Source organism: Pygocentrus nattereri, chromosome 11 (assembly GCF_015220715.1).
Source record: "Pygocentrus nattereri isolate fPygNat1 chromosome 11, fPygNat1.pri, whole genome shotgun sequence".
In the NCBI taxonomy this organism is placed as follows: Eukaryota; Metazoa; Chordata; class Actinopteri; order Characiformes; family Serrasalmidae; genus Pygocentrus; species Pygocentrus nattereri.
Window position 1 is genome coordinate 27548781 of NC_051221.1, and position 22339 is coordinate 27571119.

At 37.4% G+C, this 22339-nt stretch overlaps 1 protein-coding gene across 14 annotated transcripts in view; it reads left to right on the forward strand.

Annotated features, from left to right (window-relative positions):
* Positions 1-22339, forward strand: part of cadps2 (Ca++-dependent secretion activator 2) — a 134809-nt gene that overhangs the window by 8432 nt on the left and 104038 nt on the right. For all 14 annotated transcript variants that reach the window (XM_017713616.2, XM_037542671.1, XM_037542674.1 and 11 more), the window contains exon 2: positions 12764-12877. In XM_017713616.2, the coding sequence (XP_017569105.1) occupies positions 12764-12877 (114 nt within the window). The remainder of the gene's footprint in view (positions 1-12763; positions 12878-22339) is intronic.

A 22339-nucleotide genomic window follows, 5' to 3' on the forward strand; every position in this document is an offset into this window, starting at 1 on the left:
CTGTTGCTTCTATGACCTGTTGTGATGTCATTCCATCTTTTTGACTTGACAATTCTGCAGTCCATTATAGCAGCTTTGAAGTGGTTTTATATATAATTGAAGTAATTAGCTCTTGATTTTTTTTCACTGTAGTGTGAGAACAAAGGTAGCTTAGAATAGAAATTAAGGGTAATTCACAGGTAATGACTCTTGCCTGACAAAACCAATTCAGGGACATTTGCCTAAACACCTGTGACCTGTCATCTCAGTGTCTGCAGTTGTAGTATGATGGCTGCTGTGGAAGCTAATTTGCTGGTCCAGTTAATTGTTTTGTGGAAATGCTCCAGTATTCTGGGCTGATTCTAAAAATTAGATGTTTTTATGTCTCTGTTGTCCAGTGCTGAAAACCTTTTAAAAAAGTTTTTAAAATGAACTGTATTTGTGTAGAAATGTGAATAATAGGTCAGACTAAATGGCTTAAACAGCTTGGCTATGAAAAAGAATGTTAGGTCTCCAATGAGTCAAATTCTATTGGAGTGAAAAAACAAGCCTCATATGAGGGATGAGGTAATATAATAGAATCGATCCAATATAAAAAAAAATATTTAAAAAAGTCATGGTTTAACTTGCCTTTCATTTATTTATTTGACGTTTTTGTGTCATTTCTTGTACAAGAGTTATTGTCTTTTCACTCTGGAGGGTCCCCCATGCCATGGGTGTAGCCAACACATTTATCTTATTTTGCCTTTTCTTTCATAATGACTTTTGAAATAAATGTTGATTGGGAGAAGAATATTTGCATTTATTTTAGGCAATATTAGAAAATGGGAACATTAAGAATTTTCTGTGTAATGTTATTAAGCTGTGTCTTTCTGGTGAACTGCGTGTGTGTGTGTGTGTGTGTGTGTGTGTGTGTGTGTGTGTGTGTGTGTGTGTGTGTGTGTGTGTGTGTGTGCCCTAAACTATTGATTGAATAAACACAATGGCTGGTTTGGCAGATCTGTTTGTGTGAAATCGAGAATGACACTTTGTATAAGCAATCACTCTGACTTTCATGCCTTGTCCTTCAGCTTGCAGTGTCTTCAGACAGCGTTTTTATCTTTATGGGCTTTAATGTACATGTCTGTACTGTGATTAGTGTTCATAAGTAGTTATTATGTAGCAGTGACAGTCATGTATATTAATATATGACTATGAAATTTTTCCATATAACTTTTCTCCTTCAGAGATGGACTGGTCAAATTTATCATTGGCAGGTACATGGTGTGGGTACCTTAGTATGTTATATACCATAACTAGTTAGATCCCACTGGGGTTAGATCTCCCAGCAGAAATCTAGTGGCACTGTAAACACTGAGTGCACATTTGAGAAGATTTTAGTGAAAGTTGTAAATATGACCTAAATAATTGGTAGCAGCTGTTCATATGTGGACTTAATCCTAATCTATATATATATGTGCCTTACTCATGTTTGCCAATTCATTTGAATTCATTTATGTAGTATTTTTTTTCTTCCTTTTTTGAAGACTGGGCTATTGAATTTTGTTCTTCTTTTAAGGTGTTGTGTGAGACAACAGTTGCCTTAAAATTCTTGAAAATTAATTTCACATTCCACATGGTCCTGAGGCCCACAGAGTTTGTGATAAATGGGGACTCCTCCCTCACAATTCATGAGTCAGTAATGATGAGAGAAAGATGGACAATGGAAACGGAAATGCAAGTTGAAAGAGGCCCTGGCTGGGAGAGAGAAAGAGTGTCCAATTGCCTATAAGCCAATTGCCTATCTCTATGCAGATGAATACAGCTCAGTAAGCCTCCTACATACTCCCACACAACAGCATTGCAGCCTTGCATTCAAATGACACTGTAAATCAATGATCTGTCTGTGTAAACTGAATGACTGCTGTCAACTGGAAAAGAACATGTTGCATACATAGTTCACTGAAACTTTCACTTCTAATGATGTACTGTATAAAGCATTTGCTTAAAAAATCCTGTTTCATTAAAAATGTTTTTGAAATGGAATAATTTGATATAGTAGGTAAGCATACATTTTGTACATTTTTCCTCTGAATGTCACTATGGATTTAAGAAGTCATTAAGGAGCCAAAATATGAACATTGCTTCATCATGCCACTGCTGAGCATTGAAATGATGTCACATGAAAGTAAATCCACTAAAAGTTAATACTATAATATCATAACAGCTACTCCAAATGGCATTTACTGTTGCCAAAGCAACTTAAGTACCACGCTTAGCAAAGCTTGCTGGTTTGTTGGGTAGTTTGATATACTTTGTATACTATACTGTCTTTTATTATGCCAATTCAGTAAGCAGCAATGTTAGCTCACATGTAGCAAAATTCATGTTTCACTTACTTAATGACCCTGTTAATTGGAGGATTTGGTGACGCTCATTGGAACCACATTGCATTTCGAGCTATTTTGTTAACCACATGGCTTGATGGAGGTGGTTTTGGAAAAGCCCATTCATTTTTGCTATAAGTAAATCCTGCTTAGACCCATAGTTACTAATGTAGACATGATTACGACTACAGGATGGCACCTGAGTTCAGTAGTTATACACTCTTTTTGTGGTCTAACACATTTACATACAGTATATCGACCTGTTTAGCCTGCAGCAGTGTAGCTGTTCCCAGTCATACTGAAGTTAAGTGTCCTGGGCTGGGCTGCTTTTCGAATGAGTCACCATAAAGCCAGTCAGAGCAGGGGCTGTTTACATACATAGCCTTAAAAGCACTGTAAGACAGTAACAAAAACAGCTTGTATAATTTTTAGAGATAAAAAGACATTTAAGGATGGTTTTATAAAAAAATTATTATTTTTGGAAAATAAATGTCAGAAGTGGGCCTCAGGAATAATATACAATTCTAACTTGGTGCAGATTCTCATCCCATAATCCTACTTTGTGGCAAAGCTGTTTACATTAATCCTTCCAATTCGCTCATCTTTTGCATAGCTAATGAAGGATGCATACCCTCTGTACATCAAGCACATCTTCTTATGATGCCATTGAGAAATTAGAAACAGAATCTGTGATGTAATTTGAGCAATTTGCTTGTACAGTTTAGGACAAGCTTTGCAGTAGTGGTCCTGTACTACAGGCCACAGCCAGAGCTTTGACACACGCTAAAAGAAGGCCAAGGGTCTAGAAACAAATGTTCACAACTGGAAACATGAGGTGGGCGCCCCTTTGCACAGGCTCAGCATGCTAGTGTTTATCAGCAGAGAGCAGACAGCCGCTCCAGGCCTACAGGAGTCGTGACGAACCTTAAGGATGCTGGGCTACTCCCCCATTACCCCCCATCCCCCCACCTTCCACTCATATGTGGTCCTCTGTATGATTACAGTCGCTCTTGGAGGAAGGGGGCAGATTACGACATATACATAACATGCGTTAAAGCTGTAGGAGATGCATGCAAAGGCCTGTATGCATGCAGAGGGTCGACATTTTTCTACATTTTTGTCCATTTATGACATTTGTATGGTTTTATGTACCAAAAAGTCATAATTCCTTTTTGCATAGCCATTTCCTGACAATTTTCTCCTTGCAATTCACCAGGTTGATTTTGACAAGATGTAAATGAACTCTATTGTGATTGGCCGTCATGTAGATTGAAGAGTTAGAAGGTGTAAATATGTTGGTTTCTGTGACCTCAAAAAAGCAATGAATTCACAACAGGCTGTTTTCCATATGTGGACAGGGTGGGCTGGGGACCACATGGTACACTATGCTCACGCTATTACATATTATTTCAAATATTATTGGAATTAGGGTAGAAATTGAATCTCTTAGTTCTGCTGGTTTTGATCTGTGCTCTTAGCAGTTATTTATAGACGGCCATAAACAAATTCTTATCAGATATCTGATCTAGAAAAGAAACTTCTTGTGTACGCTGAGTTCATAATTTGCATTTGTTTGTGTGAGGTCGCTATAATGTCACTGTCATATGTTTCAGTTTCTTGTGATGGAAAGGTTTATTTATTGAGACATGTCCTGGTTATAAGTGCCTCAGAGATTTTAGAAGGATCTTTTATATTTGTTTCTGTTCTGGGTTATTCACATAGTATCACAAGCTATTCTCATTCGGGCATGTCTGGAGGCGACAGATGCCATTTCTGTCTCTTTATTGTCCCCTGCTAGACTGTTGTTCTGCTTCATTTAGTGTCTTCATCAACTGCTGCTTAATTGTGCCACCGCTTAGACATTCTAATGTCAATTGGAGCTGCTTTGGAGCTATCAGTTAGTAGTCATGCCTTCTTCACTCATGCCATCAACGTTGCACTCCTGTTTTTTTTTTTGCCTCAGTTCAATCTGCAATCTTCTCCTTTCATTTATCACTGATCATGCTAATTTTATTTTTTTCTGTCTTTATGCACATTCACTCTGTTAATCATCTCCGCCCAAACCAAACACCCAAGGACAATGAAAGGAAATAGCTGACTAAGCAAAATAAACTGGACACTTTCCTTCCTCTCTACAGTGCTACTGAGATAATGATAAGAGAGGAAGCTGCTAAAGCTGATGCCAACTCTACCAGAAAATAGATATAGATTTCCAAGTTTTATTTACTTACTTATTTTTTATACCAGTTGAAACCTTAAACCTCCAGTAGTGTTATGTGAACACTTCATTTACTTAAAGGAACAAAATTGAGGATGGCACAATACCACTGTTTCTTTTCCTGTACCGATACAAATATTGAATCCTTGTTTTAGATGCTCCTGATACCAATTTGAATTTTTTTAGCTAATAAGCTTTAAAGAGGAATGCCACATTTTTTTTATTTCTGTCTAGTTCAAGCTTTAAAATCTAAAAAAAGTAAATCATAGTGATTTGAAACAAAATGCTCAATTCTAGAGAAACTTAGACAATTTTTTTTACAGTGGTGACAATAAGAACCAGGGGTCAGATATGTACGACACAAAAATAGCCATTTTATTTACTGTTCAAAACAACCAGTGAAGCAACGTGTCTTGAGTTTTTTTATGTAATGTTGATGGTACAATAAAATGGTATTATTTTTCCTTCCAAAATCCTATGTGTACCTCTCCACCATGAATGCTTTTAAAAATTATATCTTAGGCCACAACTAGCAACAAACAATGTCTCAGGCATCAGGCATTAAAATCTATGGACGTCTGGTTCCTATCGCCAGCATAGGGAAAAATTCTGACTTGGTAAGTTTCTCTAGAACTGAGAATTTCACATCAAACCACTCTAAATGACTTTGTTCTCCTTTGAATTATTTAATTATACAGAAATTGGGAAACATCATTGGGATTCCCCTTTAAAATGAGCTGTTTTTAATTAAAGCACTTAAGGTGATCATCCGAAATTAGGCTATCATGCTCAAACTACTCAAACACTACTATGCCACAGGGAAAAATACACAGCTAACATAATCACATCTCGCAGTGTGAATTGTTTGGAATTGCTTTGTTACAGGATTGAATCAGATCTCCTTTTTTCCCCACCAATCGTCAAGCATTTTGTGCTTTTGGCCTGATAGCCATACCTGGTTTTGAATTGGTGCCACCTCTGCATAAAATGTCTTTGCATTTTCATAAAGTTAAGAGTGTTTCCTTAACATTTTGTTACAACAGTGAAGATATGACAACTTTTTTTTTCTTTTTTCTCATTATGTGTTCTTTCCTCTTAATGGGCTCTGCCATTGCCTCATGCTGTCCTGTAGCAGAGGAAGTCATTGGGCTTGTTAGCGCTGCATGTCATATGATGATGATAAATTTCCCCCGTGCTCTTCTCCATTAGCTACCCATGATGCATGTGAGTCTGAATGCTGCTTATGGGAGAGTATGCACTGTGGTGGTCTCCAGTCTTAGGTGGGAAGTGTGACGAGTTATTAATACTTGCCATATTTGACAAGCTCAAGTTTGCTGAATGACGTTGGGTGTGTGTTTGATTACTGGGTGGAATGTGTGTTTTGCCAGGTCTGTAGAGAACAGTTGCAGCTGTTACTCACTCTCTGTTAGCTCTTCTTGAGAAGTAATCTCTAGACTCCATGCAAAGGGTCTAGTTTAAAGAAAAGGCTCAAATCAAGTGTTCTATGCAGTTAATTTTGAACAAAATTGCTTAAACCGCAACAAAAGAGTTCCTGATGTGTTTATGTATATGTGTACAGGAACTATCATAATTCAATTTATTATTACAGTAAAACCTGTAATCACATTAGATGTATTTGTCTTTTTGCTGACTTTTCTGAAGCTTAGAAATGTGGAGTGTAGCAGGCATCCTGTGTTGACTTCCTCACTGCTTTATCTACAGCAAGAAGAATTCTGCAGCATGAGAGAGAGAGTGAGTAGGAGCCGTGGATCATTACTTAAAAGGAAAAACTGTGGGAGAAGGGAGATCCATGACATCAGATGTAGCAGTCGCAGTATTTCATCACAAGCTGTTAAAAAAGGGCTTCTCAAAATATGTGAGGTTGTTATAAGACAAGCCATAATACCACTTTTTGTATTCTGAAAACAATATTAAAACCTTAAGTATCTGCCAATATTGATACAGAGATATGTTTTCTTTAAAAACTACAGAGCTTGATTTGTTTTTCATTGAAGCACTTCCCTAAAGATGGTCATCTAAAAGTGAACTGTCATACTGAAACTACTTAATCACTCTACAGCCTCACAGGATGAAATACAGACATAATAACATCAGCTCACACAGTGTGAATGTGTACTGCTATTACAGAATTAAACCACATTCATTTTTTCCCTTTAAAAGCAAATCCAACATTTTCTGCTGACATCAGCTCAATATGGATACCTAGTGTCAGATTGGTGTCATCAGTAGTTGTAACAGTGCGTCTTTTGTGCAGCAGTAGAGCATAAAGATTTAAGAGATCTTCAAACAACTTGTAAAAGACCTATGATTGAGCTTCTAGTGTTTGGGGGTTATTATGTTTCTGAATGTAGAGGTTTTTTTTTTTTCCTCCTGTAAAGTTAGCATTTCTAAGAGACAGTTTTCTTACAAAGATGTGTTGAGTTTTCTTCATATGTGTCTCAGCATATCTGAGTGTCAGACCTGTATGTACTTGTTTTAGGGTGCAGTTTGTACTTTAATTTTAGGTTTTAGTTATATATTAGTAGCCGTGCACTGTTTCAGTTAGCACTACGTTTTCATTGCAGTGAGCCCAGTTTTTAGACTTTGTTCTTTAGACTTTTAGATTTTGACAATGTCCCAAAGGTTGCCTTTTCCAGTAGAGAAAATGGGAGGCAGTGCTCTAAGACACTCCTACAGATGAATAAATATGATGAAATGCACAGTTAAAGTGCTCCTCTGATGAAGAAGTGCCTCTCCAGTGGATAAAATGTGTTGCAGTGCTGTAAAATATGTCCCTATATGTGTGAAAAGATAGGGAGGTTTACTGCTGGACGCCCCTCCAGTGGACAAAATATGTGGTGCCATATAGGTGCCCTCACAGTGGGATAAACTTGACATCCCCTACAAGTGCCTTTTTGATGAAAAGCTCATGAAATGCCCTCTTAGATACCCATCCAAGTGAAAAAACACAATGAAGAGCCCTTGGAATGGAGAGAAAAAAAACACTTTGAAGAAAATGAGGTGCAGTGCCCCACAGTCTCTCCTACATGTTTGATAAGATTTTGAAGTTACATTTCAAACCCTGCTTGCATTAAAAACCCATTCTGTGGCTATTAACAAATCTTGTCTGTTTTTGCAAGAGGCTGGTAAGATAGGCTAATATCTACCTAGCATTTTGATGTAATCTCTTCTGCACTGTCCCTGTAGTGAGATGTCAGAGCTACAGCTCAGACTGCAGTAAGATCCCTCTGGCATCTGACTGCAGTCTGAGCTGTAGCTCTGACATCTCACTACAGCGTGTGAGGGAGGACACAGCAAACTTTTTCTTTAACACTGACAAGATTGAGTTTTACCGATGATGCATTACTGTATGTTAATCTATGTACACTGCAAGTGCTTTTATAGATAGCCATATCAGATTTTTTAGCCTAGATGTCTGATTAGGGAGCTTTTCAATGAACTTGAGTGAATACACTGATTACTAAGCTCCCAACTCATATCCTTTTCATTGACATTGTGTGTTTGTTTGTATGTTTCTGAAACAAACATGAATAGTTCCCGCGGTGTTTTACTGCAGAGGTTTTTGTGAAGTAAACATTCAATGGTTTATAGTTACCTGTGTAATCTGGCTCGCCTAGTATCAATGTTGATCTTAATTAAGGGTGAAGACCGTGATACACCATGGCTTTTTGTGTGCTGGTGGGGCTGCTTGTCGTTTTTTTTTTTTTCTTCACAGCCTTTACCACTGTGAAGGAGAGAGCAGAGTGAGTAAGGAGTGCATTATTGGTTTCATGTGTCATATGTCTATAATTTTGTCACCGTACACATGATCTACATGCTGCTTAAAACCTCCAACTCAACTCCATAGATAGATTTATGTATAGAACTAAGATGAAGCTGTATGCACATTCTTAGATGTTCAGTTCGCCGCATACAGTTGAATGCAGAAGTCTGAATGCCCCCAGTAAAATTATGTTCATTATTGTAGCGAAATAAGTTTACACATACTCTGCAAAGAACAAACTTGATCAAAGCATTTTTCAGCAGATTTTCATTTGTTGAGGTTAATAGATTAAATTATATGTTGAATTTAGCAAATATAAGAAGTTGTGCATTAAAATGTGCATCAGTATATTCGCTGATGAGGTAGTGTTAACATGGTTTTATTTAGAAAATCAGCAAAGCATGACATTTTACTGGGGTGCCTAAACATTTGCATACAACTGTACTCATGGCTCATATACTCTGTCAACATACAACCCTTAGTTCCATAGTGAGGGAGCACTTCTATGCTCTCACACCTGTTCTAACACCTGTTTTTTTTTTTTCTCCAAGAAAGTAATTGGTACACCCTTAGTGATAAGCCAAATGCAAAATCATTGCAATATACAAAAATGTTCTGCTTTATAGAAAGCCCACCTTTTCTCTGTGTGTGTTTGCATATGTGGCTGTACAGTATATCATGAAGATATGAAGGAAATCTTGTAATCATTTATATTTAACAGCAGCTCATGCAGTTACTGCTTATAATCCTTTGACTTTTCTAATATTTATTGATTTCTGGAGACAGCAGAAGGTCCAGTGGTGGTAATTTTATCCATGTTCATCCTTATAAAGAACAGCCACGCTATGCTTGATGTGCTGTTGCCTAGCTGGTCCTCAGAAACTGACTCTTGCCACGCGGTGGGTAATGTTGCCATGACGATTTGGGGGATTGTCATACTCAAGGAGTGGCAAAGCAAAACAGTGTCAATGGAAGGAAAGGAGTAGAGAGGAAAAGAGTATGCCTGACAGGCCAGATAGGGAGCATTTCACTGAAACAGTCTAAATGCTAAATATCATAAATCTGTCTGTGCGTGCTGGGAGATTTCCTCGGACATTTGTGGAATATTCTTTTCTTGAACTGTGTCTGTTCTAAATTAAGTAACATGTAAACACTGTCGGGGCTTTTTTACATTTTTTTTTTTTATTTTATTTTATTTATTTCAACCAGCTACCCATTAGATTGAGGGAACATTCATGACAAATATATCAGTAGAAATGATCCAAAATTACTACTTTAAATAATGGCTCAGTATTGTAAATGATCAGCTTTAAAGCTGAAGTAATTTCATTTACTTATGGATATGCCAACCTAATTCGATCAGCTCCATCAGTAGAAAAGTACTGATTACCACAGACAGTAATTTTTCCAGGTTTCCAATCCTTGGAAAATAATAGAAAACCATTTGACTCAAAATATATTTATATAATAAGCCACCAGACAGTTGCTGAATTCTGTCACTGAATATTTATGCAAAGCGTTTAAATTGAGCTGTAAATCTGTATAACTCCTTCTCTTAGAGGGACTAGTTCTAGGGAAGGATTTGTGGTAGTGTGTTACCAGTGTAGAGCTGTGTGAGTTTTAACAAGTTCCTCACTGACTGCACATGGATAGCAGGTAAACTACGTAGTGACAGCAAAAGCAAAAACATGAATTTTATTTTTTTACTGTGTTGGGTAAAGAAGAGCGGCATTTATAAGACATTCTCTCATGCAAGTTTATCATAAAATATGTACCGTTGGAGCATAATGCTTGTAGTTTTGATTGTATTATATACTGTTTTGTCCTACACATTTATTTATGGAATTCAACAACTGCCTTATGAGTTCTGGGTTATTTTACAGCCCTGTAAAGTTGGGATGCTGTGTAAAATGTAAAAAACACAATACAGTGATGTGCAAATTGTTTAAACTCTATATTAAAATGAAAATAGTACAATGACAAAAACAATGACAAATCTTCAGATGTTGAAACTGAGGAATTGCAGTTTTTTGAAAAATGTATGCTCATTTACAATGTGATGCCAGCAACATATTTCAAAAAAGGTGGGACAGGGAAATGTTTACCATTATTTTGCATCGCCTCTTCTTTAACAACACACTGTAAGCATTTGGAAACTAATATGACCAATTGCTGTAGTTTTAAAAGTGAAATGTTTTCCCAGTTGTTTGATGCAGATGGTCAAATGACATTTTGTTGATTTTCTGTGAAAATAAGTTAACACATCCTCTACAGTGAACAAAACTATTAGAGAAAAAAAATGTACATAAAATACGAAATGTGCCACATTTTTAAATTTTTTAGTATTTATTCCAATATGTTTTTAACAGAACATGCAGAAGTGTATTCTCTGTAGAGGATGTATTAACTTTGAATACTAGTGTGTATGTATACTTATACTATTTTATTTATACAACTATAATAGTTGTACAACTAGAGAGACTGAAACATGCTTGTAAGAATCAACTGGTAGCATTGTGACTGTTTTACTGAACTGAAGAATGCATTTCATTTGGAAGTTTTTTATTCAGTATAGGAAGATAGCAGAAGATGATCCATATAGAAAGGTGGAGTGAAGCTCAGCAGTGTGAGAAGTAAATGCCATGTGAGTGAATGGCAGACGTGAGAGAAGTGAATGTTGCGCTGTTGCTGGCTGCTGACGTCACATCCCTGCGCTCGATTGCACCTCTTAATGACTGTCGCTGTCTGTAGGCTGCATTAGTGCTGCTCCACCAGAGACTTTCACTTCCTCCTTCAGAGAAATAAGACCATGGCAGAAACTGTCATAAAATTGTTACTGAGCCTCTGTTTACACATTGCAGAGAATATTTGGAAGTGTATACAAACTGGCATGACATTTAGACCAAATTTCAAGCCGAAACATAGTTTGTGCTTGTCTGCTGCTCTATAGTTAATCTGTGAGGAGGTGTTTGTTAAAAAGCTTGTTAAAGTGTGAGGAACTAGATACGTTTACTAAATGGTAATACTACAAAATGTGTCCACTGTTCCACCAAACTCTGAATCAGTATGCCTTCATAGTGAGATCATCAACGTATGCACCTCTCTCCTTCCACAGGGGGATTCCACTGATCAAAATGTCTGTATAAATCTTTAATCTTTGGGATTTGAACAGTTGTTGTGAACCTTCACATGTGTTCTGAGGTTTGAAATGTGTTGAATGCCTCTGAAAGCTTCCTCACAGAAAGTTACTTTGTGAGCTCATGGTGGAGACGTACAGGAGTATAGAGGAGTACTTGCAGGACACTGTGAGGTTAAATAAAACCTCCAAAAAAAAACACATTTATTTGGATTTACTGTTATTTTAACTTTATCATCAATACAAATAAGTCAGAAGACTTGTGTTTGTGTTGTAGACATTACAACTCCTGGTTTCTAGAAAAAACATTGCAAAGAAATCTGAATTGGTAAGTTCCTCTACACTGAACCATTGGACATCAGACCATTTTAAATGACTTTGTTCACATCTCAATAATTGAATTATGCAGAGTTCCCTGTTAAGACAATATTTGTGTGTGATCACAAACTGTCTGAAACATGTTGTGGACGTCTGATGTAACCCTTGGCAATATGACAATATGTTATTGTCTTGATAATTACATCATTATGCATGTCACTTAGTATATTGTGGATCAAGTATCATCATAAAAATATAACAAAATGGAGCAAATAATAATGACTGGACATCAGCTAATTATACCATTTATTTTATTACCATTATTTCATTTCATTCACTCACCATAAAACCCCAGAAAGCTGTATAGTACATATTGCGTATCATGAAAATATCTTAGTGCTGTGACGTATCATCCAGTGCCATAGACTCTCGTCACACTTCTCCTCCTACTGTCTCTGCTAGCATCAGCAGCAAAGCTACTACCACCTTCACATTGACCTCCTATAAATATCTACACAGGATAATGTTGCCCGTTTTATTATTCTGTTCATTATTTATACAGTCTCATGTGAGACTGTATAAATAAAAGCTAATCACTTTGCCTGAAAAACTAAAACATGAGGCGAAAAACCCCAAGCTGCCATTGTAAACAAAGTCTCTGAGGCTAAAGATGCATTTGAGTATATATGCTGATTTTCTCTGAATTCCAATTAATATGTTTGCATAACTCTTTTAGTCTGGCAGTTGTTTGTCAATGAACTAAAGAGATGTTAGAAGTGTTTACAAAAATATTATCTTCCAACCCATTGGGCATTGACGACTGCTATAACAGTCATAGAGATCAGCAGAAATGCAGACACTTACCTAGAAAGGTATTCTGTTATTAACATTCTGGCACATTCTCAATAGTCTTTTTTTCCCTAATGCTTTTCTGTCTTTTTTTTTCTTCTCCTTCCTTTCAGCTCAACAAGCAACAGTTGCAGGCGGTAAAGGAGCGCTTTCAGGCATTCCTCAGAGGAGAGACGCAGATTGTAGCTGATGAGGCTTTCTGCAATGCTGTGCGCAGTTACTATGAGGCAAGGCTTTCTCATTTTTTTTGCCTTCTGCTGGAAACACACATTCTTTATTATCATGCATGTTCATGATAGTCCATGATCACAATTCATATTCCATTGCTGCAGTCTATGTATACTTTTCTATGTGTATTCCATGCCTTTTTCCATTTCCCTTTTTAATTTTTGTTTCATTTCATAATGTATTTTAATTATTATTAAATATATTTCCGTAAAATATATACTGCATTATCAGTTACCAGCCCTTAGGATTGCTGTCACTGCTGTGCTGAGTATGATCCACCACCCAAATAATGTCTGGTCAGTGGTGGTTTCTTTCCACTAATGGATGTGCTAGAGGGGGCTTATAAATTGTGCTGCGAGAGATGGGCTACTCTCAGTAACTGTAACAAAATGCACCTATATTGTAGGTATTTCTGGTACAACAGCCAATGACCATAGGTACATGGTAGGAGTAGCAACTCAGTGTATACATATGCTTATTGTACAATCATGTAGTCTTTTGTTTGTCCTCATCTAAGATGAACTTTCTTTTTTCAACTTCTTTATGACCTGTGATGTGATTTGGTCTGATTTATAACACATATACAAGGCGCTCAAACAAGAGGCGGAACACTGTCTTACAGTATACAGAATTATATTGATGATTGATACGCCAGAAAGCCGCAAGACTAACATTTGTCCATTGTGGTGCTGTGACTACAACAAACACCAGTATTGTAAAATACCTCTTGATGTAATGTATCATTCTGTAGTGCATTTTAGCAGTTCTTTCACAGGCTTCTTGTTAAGGGAGGATGTGATGTATGAGATGTTAGAAATGGCCAAACGCAAGCTCATAGTTTCAGGCGTATTCAAGTTAAATCGAATGCTAATGATTCATTTTAATGCCACTTCAAATGTAATTTAAGACCGAATTTACAGCGATGATGCACCAAATATAAAAACACTCTTGCTGCTATGCTAGCTCAACAGCAGATATTGTTAGTTTAATGCAGTCCCCTGTTAGAAAACCAGCTACTTTCCTTTTCCACTGTAGAAGAGCAGCACAGTGTGGCCAGCAGAGCAGCACTGCCTGGGGCCATGGGGGTTGGGTGCCTTAGCCAAGAGCACAACCAGAGATACCAATGAAGTCCTGGGATTTGAAACAAAGCCTCCCAGTTGTTAGCTCACCTCTACTGCCAGTTGGCTGCTGGCCACCCCTCATGTAGTTATTTGTTTAGTTTTACATCAAATGTATCTTAAATTTGGAGTTTCAAACTAGGAGTGACACAACACGAGTGGTAAACCACTGTTTTTGTACATCAGATCACTGTAAGCAGTGTGTTGCATGTGTCTGTGCTGCTCACACACTGGCATTAGTGACATACAAATTTGGTGCTGCAGGAGATACTGCCAGCATCTTCTCAATAGGCTGTGATGTGTCCCAATTGCATGTCATCATGCACACAGAGTAATTGCTTGCACATACAGAGTGTAGGTTGGTTGGCCAGTCACTGAGATTTCTTTTGCATAGCAGGAAAGCATGAGAAAAGACGCAGAAGCTTGAAGGTTATTAAATCATGCATAATGAAAAAATGAAGCCTAATACTAAACAAACTTCATATTTCCTCTCACCCTTACCCATTCATCTTGCGAGATGATGTGAAAATGGTTGAAGTAATCGGCCAAGAAGTTTAATATTGTTTTAAACTTTTTTTTTTTTTAAATCTATTGATACAAGACCTTCTGTGCATGTGAGACTCTAGGCTGGAGCTCATAGCCTACATGGTTAATCTGGTCATTGTGACAACAAACCTGCATCACCATAAGGAGCATTTGGCATTTGTAATACTGTATTTTATAAAAAAGGTTAGTTCAATTTCTCTTTAATTATACATGCACACACCAAAAAAATCAGTGTCTGTAATTACTGCGTGCTCTGTCAGACATACTGTTTTATACATAACTTATTCATTGTAATATGTCTAGATCACACAGCCCTAGTGCTGTCTTTTCATATCAAAGTATTTAATATTCCATAAAAAATAGGGTGTTGGCTATGGTCTCATCTATTTGCTACTGTTTCTTTTATTTACTCTGTAATAGAAAAACCTTATTGACTCACACACAAGATCTCACCATAACTGGCAAGCAGCCCAGCTCAAAGTTCTGCTTTTGATGTCAAGTAAGTGTTCTGTGAGAAAATTCCTAATGCTGCATCTTCACTGGTAAGTGAAGGCCATCATAATTAGATGGCTTTGGAAATTTCCCAAATTAGCATCAGAGTGTTCAGCAGTTGAGGTGACATGTATATCATTAGTTTGGTGAGCTGTGTCACATGCTTCCAATTTACTATTCTAAACTATTAAAGGAAAACATGAAGAATCTGCTATTTTTGGATCCGTGCTAGAGAGCAGTCCCCTCCTTCAGATAATAGTGCTGGTTTGCTGTACATAGTATTAAGTATTTTGCAAAGGATTGGAAATGAATGGGCTGTGGTGATATGTGTGAGACGCTAAACAAGAACACTTTGCGTGTGTCTGCAACCTTCTATCTCTCTCTCTCTCTCTCTCTCTCTCTCTCTCTCTCTCTCTCTCTCTCTCTCTCTCTCTCTCTCTCTCTCTCTCTCTCTCTCTCTCTCTCTCTCTCTCACACACTCTCTCACACTTTCTCATTTCTTCCTTTGTTCTTTATTTATTCGCTCTTCTTCTCTTGAAATCTGCATCAGAACATTGACAGGATAGCATGTAATAAAAGTACCACATCACATCATTTGTCTTTTTAGTCATTTCCTTTTTGAGGATGGGAAGGACACCATTGAAGTTTTTCCTGATAGTCATTTGTGCAGATATGAGTTGGGTGATCAAAGTCACTCGAATTGTTATGCAGTGGATATCTTACATGTATCAAAGCACTTCATATGCTTTCCTTTTCTGAATGCCAAAAACACACAAGATGTAGAAGTGAGTCACCAGGGAAATGTGTCCAGCCATAGATATTATGATCATAATTTTGAAATATGGAGTTCACATCGCTACATTGGTTTCTCTTAGGTTTGTAAACAAGACTGTTGAATTCTAAGTTGTACCAGCTCCTTTGGGGAGTGCATGTGTGTGTTTTCCCTTATTAGGCCAGGGTCCTATTTCAATATTTAGTGTGCAGGAAATGGAAAATCCTAAGAGTAAATGAACATAACATTACACAAGTATGGCTCAGGAATGCTAGTTTCTTGAAAATACTCCTTCCAGGGTCAACATGTTCAACGAGAAAGGTGTATTTTTTTAATTCGCCTCCCCCACCCTGGGTTTTCACTTAATGTTAATGTTCCAAGCCATGTAGGCTTATGCTATGATGGTGTGCATTATGTAGTCTCAGTGAACAGTAAAAAATGTTATCTCTGTATACATGCAGTTCACATACATTATTCCAGTCACTAGAGAGTTTGTGCACCATGAAATATAAATACATTCAAAATTTATTGATTTATTTTCCTGCTATTTCATTTATAGGCAAGATTTATTGATGCTTTCTCTCGTTGCGTATTCATGACTGGTATCGTGGTTGCATAAAAGCTGATTAATTTCCAGCTAATTAACATTTTGGTGATGGTTGTCACATAAATTTCACACGCTGACAGAAACGTTTTTTTTTTTTGTTTTGTTTTTTATCCCCTTTTAACACAGTTATGCAAGGGTGGTTAATATTTAATTTAAGAATCCTGTTTCCTAGTTCTTAATTACAACAGCTTTTTTCTGCACAGCGGATCACCATCCATCCCTCCATCCATCCATCCCTCCATCCATCCCTCCATCCATCCCTCCATCCATCCCTCCATCCATCCATCCCTCCCTCCCTCCATCCATCCCTCCATCCATCCCTCCATCCATCCATCCATCCATCCATCCATCCTTTTTGTCTGCATATGTTCTAGAGCTTTATATTGCTGAATGTATTATAATAGCTGTATGTTATCTAAATATACTGTAAGGCATTACTGTGCAGTCTGTAATTAATCTGAAAAGGGATTGTACTCCAGCCCTTTGGATTTTAAATGTAAAAAAACATGAAGTTAAAGCACAGGATGTTTTACTTTGAGGGTATATATGTCTAAATATGATGAACTAGGTAGAAATTAGACGTCTTCCCATTTAAACAGCTCCAAGGTAAATGGACAGTTGTTGCCTAGTTGTTTCTTGATAAGCTGTGTATTGTTGCATCATTATTTTTTTCACAAGAGATCCAAAAATGTCTAGTGTTGCCTCTTGATGCAAAATTTAGCTATCTTATAAATTAGACTATCATAGGCCTAAAATATCAGACATAACCAAAAAATTTGGTGTGTAAAAATGAACTTTTTGTATAGTCCTTTAAAACATTTTGACACACCTCATTTCCTTTTGAAAACAAGTTTCTTACATGCTTAGAATTATCACTTCACTGACGGAAGGAAAACAGTGGAAAGATGGAGGAGCATAGTTTATCAAGAGCAGCACATGGATGACCCTAGACATGACAGTGCTAGCTAGCGGAATGAACAGCATGGTTGTCTGTTATTGTCTTGTCTAAAACTAAAATGTCAGACTCTGTAATATCAGTTTAATTAGAAATATCAATTTTTGAAAGGCACATTATTTTTTTCATGTGTGAGTGTGAAAATTGTTCCAACTCTTTCAAATTGGAATTCTTCTGCTGGTTAATGTCTAGCACATTATTTGGTGAGATGTCAGAACTAGACACCCTGGGAACATTTATTACACTACATACAGTTTTGGTGGTCAATGAAGTCTTACACAGTTGTTAGGAGTCCCTCTAGATGATTTTTTGATCTCTAGTTTTGGAAACTACTGTTTTCCCTTTCTTTTGTAAGTGGATTATTTTATACATTATCTCCTCAGAAATATGCCCTGAAGAATGAATAACTTGTCTTTTAAAGGCCATTTTGACTTAAATAAATTAAAATTAAATAAATGAAGGGTGGTCATTGACTTTTGCTGTTGTACATGTTAAAAATCCTTTCCTATTTCTTTAGTATTATATTGGAAGTATTGGATTAGTCAAAGCTGAAATAGATCATTTAATCTATTATCATAATAGTTCTTCTTTGCAGACCTTGTTAAGAAGTAAGAACTTGCTGTTGAGCTTAGCAATAGCAAGTAATCTGGTAGATGGCTTTGGATGTCCAGTATGCTTCAAAATCATGAAGAAAACTCTTTTTAGCTTAGATCAGGAAACTCTCCATGATGTAGGTTTAGATATATCAAAGACTGCAGCTTAGAGACTACTAAACCTGTATGCCCTCAAAGTGTTCAGTACAAGATGAAAACCATAGATAAGCAGAGGGGTGAGCTTACAGTTTGCTAAAAAAAAGTACATAAAAGGCTTTTAGAGTTCTGAGACACAGTTTTACAAACAGATGAGATGAAGGTGAAACTGTGCTGGAGTGGTGGAATGAGGAACATGTAAAGAGGGAAAGCTACTCATGATCCAAAGCAAACCACTGTGGTAGCATGGACCATTAAAGCTGCCAGTGGAATTGACTCAATAATGGTGTGACTGGCTATTGCACCAGAAGACTGAATTCTGAAGAATAAAGAAACATCTTAGGTGCTTAGATTGAACCACATTCCTAAAACTCAGTAGATGCCAGTTCACCATGTATCTCAGAATTGATCCTAAACATTCTGTTTTAGCATTAAGCTTTTCAGGGCCAGAAGTTCTGGTCTTGTGGAGTCAAGCACCTGACCTGAGAATGACTTTTGTTTACTGAAGACAAGACTGACTACACAAAACATAAAATAGCTGCATTATAGACCCAACAGAGCATAGAGATGTCTTTGGTGTCTGACAGTCTTTTATTGCCAAAAATTAAAGACAGCTGTGCTGTTGGTTTATCCAGTTACTGTTCCTGTGAAAAGGGGAAGTGTTCATGTAAAGGTATGTGCTTCCCATATGAATTAACCAGTGTAGACCTAAATTCCCTTAAATGAACACTAGCATTGTTGACACTAACCTCAGTCATTGTCTACTTTTTGTGTGCTAATGTGCTATGACAAACTGTCACTGTCCAAAGGTTTAAAATGCAGTCTATACATAGTGTTTGTCATGCATTTTGTACATTGCATATAGGGTTTTATGTGTACCTACTTATGCTATAGCATTTTCATACTTGAAGCCTATATAGTAAGACCATCAATGCCTGTATGTCCTTGTGCATGTTGGCGTTAGGTAGTGCTGTAGAAGATAATATACATGGAGCGCGTGTATTTATAAACCATGATTGGGTATTTGCACTCGGATATCTAACATTTGTCTTGTGTGGGATCTCCAGCTTATCGCTTTTTGAAGGCCTCAAATCTTTGTTTTTCTTATAGTGCTGCAGGGAGGCTAGAGTCAATATCATGTCCACTAGTCATTGACCTGACCTCTTAGGTGGTCCCAGTTGCAAAAGACAACTTAAATTATTTCCTTAGCTTCGTTCCTTAAGGGTTAGTGTTCCTTCACCTGGTATATTACATAAAATCATCGTTGGTTAGAGAAAAGTTTTGACTGGTTTTCAGAGGCTTAGCAGTGGTTTCTGGGCATGCTATAGTTCTAGGCTTGCATCCTGTAATGTCATGGAGGATAGCACTTGCATAAGAAAACCCACAGCAGTTCTCGGCCTGTATCCCCTATGGACAAAGGAGCCCCTTGCGCAATTAATGTAATACTGCTTATAATAGTGTAACCTAGTCTGTAATCATTCATTTGACAATTTCTCATGTATTTATTCATGACAATCACATTTACACAAGCTTCAAATTACTAGCCATAAAACATCAATTACAGTTCCTTTCAGTGTCTAAAGAGCTTAAGGGGATGGAAAAAGGTTTTCTTAAGGGAACTCTTACAGATTTTTTATGCTGAAGTACTGTGCTACAATGAGCCAATGTTCAGATGTAGATAACTGCTGAACATTTTTGAGCAGTTCATTTCTGAGTAATGTCTTCCTGATGGTTAAATTGCCTTTTACACCATTTTTTTAATGGTAGTCACAATAGTTGAGGTTCATTGATGTAGCTGTAGAATGAACAACCGATAGAGTCTTCAGCTATCAGAATCAGTTATTGTTGAGTCATCCACAGAGAGGGCTTTTAAAGTAATGTTACTGAGCATGAACACCTCATTACAAAGACAAAAGGCTGTGTGAGTTCAGTGGTGCAAAAAACATAGGAATTGCTCTACAGAGACAAAACCTGTTATGATCAGATGAGTCATGCTTCACCATATTCTTCATGTGAGTGAGTGCATGTGCGACATACATCAAGACAAACAGGCTTGAATTATTGATCCCTGCAGTGAGGGAGTGCAGTGGATAGGTTATGCTGTTGGGGGCATTTTGCTGGCATAAATTGGCTTGTTCTGCCTTTCTGAGGGATCATCTTTATCACTATATTTTCTATTGTGAAGGGAGTGGTCTCTTCCAGGATGACAATGCATCCACAAGGCATGAATAGTTTGACGAGTATTTTGGACTGTCAAACTATGTTAGACAGCACTCTCCCACCAGCACTCTCCCACATCATCATTAAAAGTTGAGTGAATGTTGTTTCTTCCTTCCAGTACAGTACAGTCCCAGAGAGAATCTATTCCAAAGTGCATTTAAACTGGTGGGTCATGGTGGCTAATCACCAGACACTGTGTGTTGTTTTTTCCCCGTTTTTTTCCCCCATTTCATTTGTATATTCAGTTGACTACGTTTATTTTGGCCTAAGAGGATGAACTTCAATGTTTATTATTTAATTTCTGTTTTGTTAATTTAGCTTCTACACTGTGTAAACCTACGTTTGCCTACATGCTTTTTCCCCAACCATGCACAGTACTTGGGGTAAAATATCACAAGGACTTTGTCTAGATCAGGAAAAGCCGAATTTGCCCTGCTTTTTCTTAAATAAAGGAGTTTGGTGCAGTGTATATAAACATTGTTCAAGTATGCTATCATTGCTCAGTTCATACAGTCCGTGTCTAGAACCTAGGCACAAAAACAGCTCATTTGAAATTTGATGCTTTGATGCTTTGATGTCATGAAAAGCAACTAATTTACCTGTTTCCACCTATTCACCTTATAGTGGTCTAGCCCCACCAAGTCATACTGAAGTTATAAGCACTGTTTCAGCTCTTTGTGCTTATTTACCTTGTATTCATCTCGAAAGCACAGTAACAGAAACAGCCTGTTAAATTCTAAAGGATTAGGAGAGGTTGGAAATGGTCATATATCTGAATTATGACCACTTCTGTTACACAAAACTGCACAAATCTTATAAGGAAACCCTAGGGGTAAAAAAATTAAAATGCAATAAAAATGTAGGAAATGGCCCTTTTTAGTTACACTAAAAAAATGGTGACTGACACCAGTGAGTATCCAACAAGTGGGATATTCCAAAACGAATAACTCCACTTAAAACAAAACAAGATGTCAGTCTTCTTTAGCTCTCATATGGATGGGCTGTGCTCTTTTCAGCAGAGTCTCAGACGTCCATCTGGCTATTAAATATGAATCAGATTCTAGTGCTTGATGTGTTTCCCTTTCAAACAACTCTCTTGAAGAATTCTATACGTTTCATAGAAGGAAAAATGAAGGAGCTTCTCATTCAGATCCATACAGTGTGCTGCTCTATTTCTTAATACAAGATTAATGCCCAGCCACATCCATCTGAGCACATCTTGCTCCCCTTCTCTCGCTCTGTCTTTCTGTCACTCACACACACACACACACACACACACACACACACACACACACACACACACACACACACACACACACACACACAGAACACTATCACACTTTTATGATGACTAGCCAGGTTACCAAGCAACCTGTTGGATTTAAGACCTAAGGACAGAGCTGTGGTCTCTTCAGCAAACAGAATTGGTCTTCAACCATTAGGAATCTTCACATTTATTCCTTTCTCAAAGTGTCTGAGGTTAGCATCTCTGGTTTTCATTATTCTCATTATTCTAGTACTTAACTTGGCTGTGTAATAGTATTTCAAATAGAATAGTATGCCGAACAGTCCGAACTCTCCAAAAACTGTTATCCAAAGAGAAACTTCTCCTACCACTGCTGCATTTATCGATTGCGATAGCTTGTGCTGTGAATTAAAGATGGAGGATTAGGCCCTGCAAAAATCTTCTTTTTCTGTAGTGATGATTTAGTTGGCTTCAGGACATACTAGGAGATAGAGTGCAGATGTAGAATCCATCTGTGTGGCATTCAATTTGGCAGAACAGAAGTTGAGGGTTGCCTCAGGTCACCTCATTTCAAAATGTCCTTGCAAGTAATGCTAGGAAAATTAGGGCTTAGGTTGGCTGATATCAGCTGACATTAAAGACCCGTGGATATCAGTTTTGGCAAAAATCCTGGCATTAAAGCACCATAATGTGGTGAATTGTTTTATATTCATCAGAACAGACAGCATAAGAGCTCTGATATGAGGAAAACCGTTC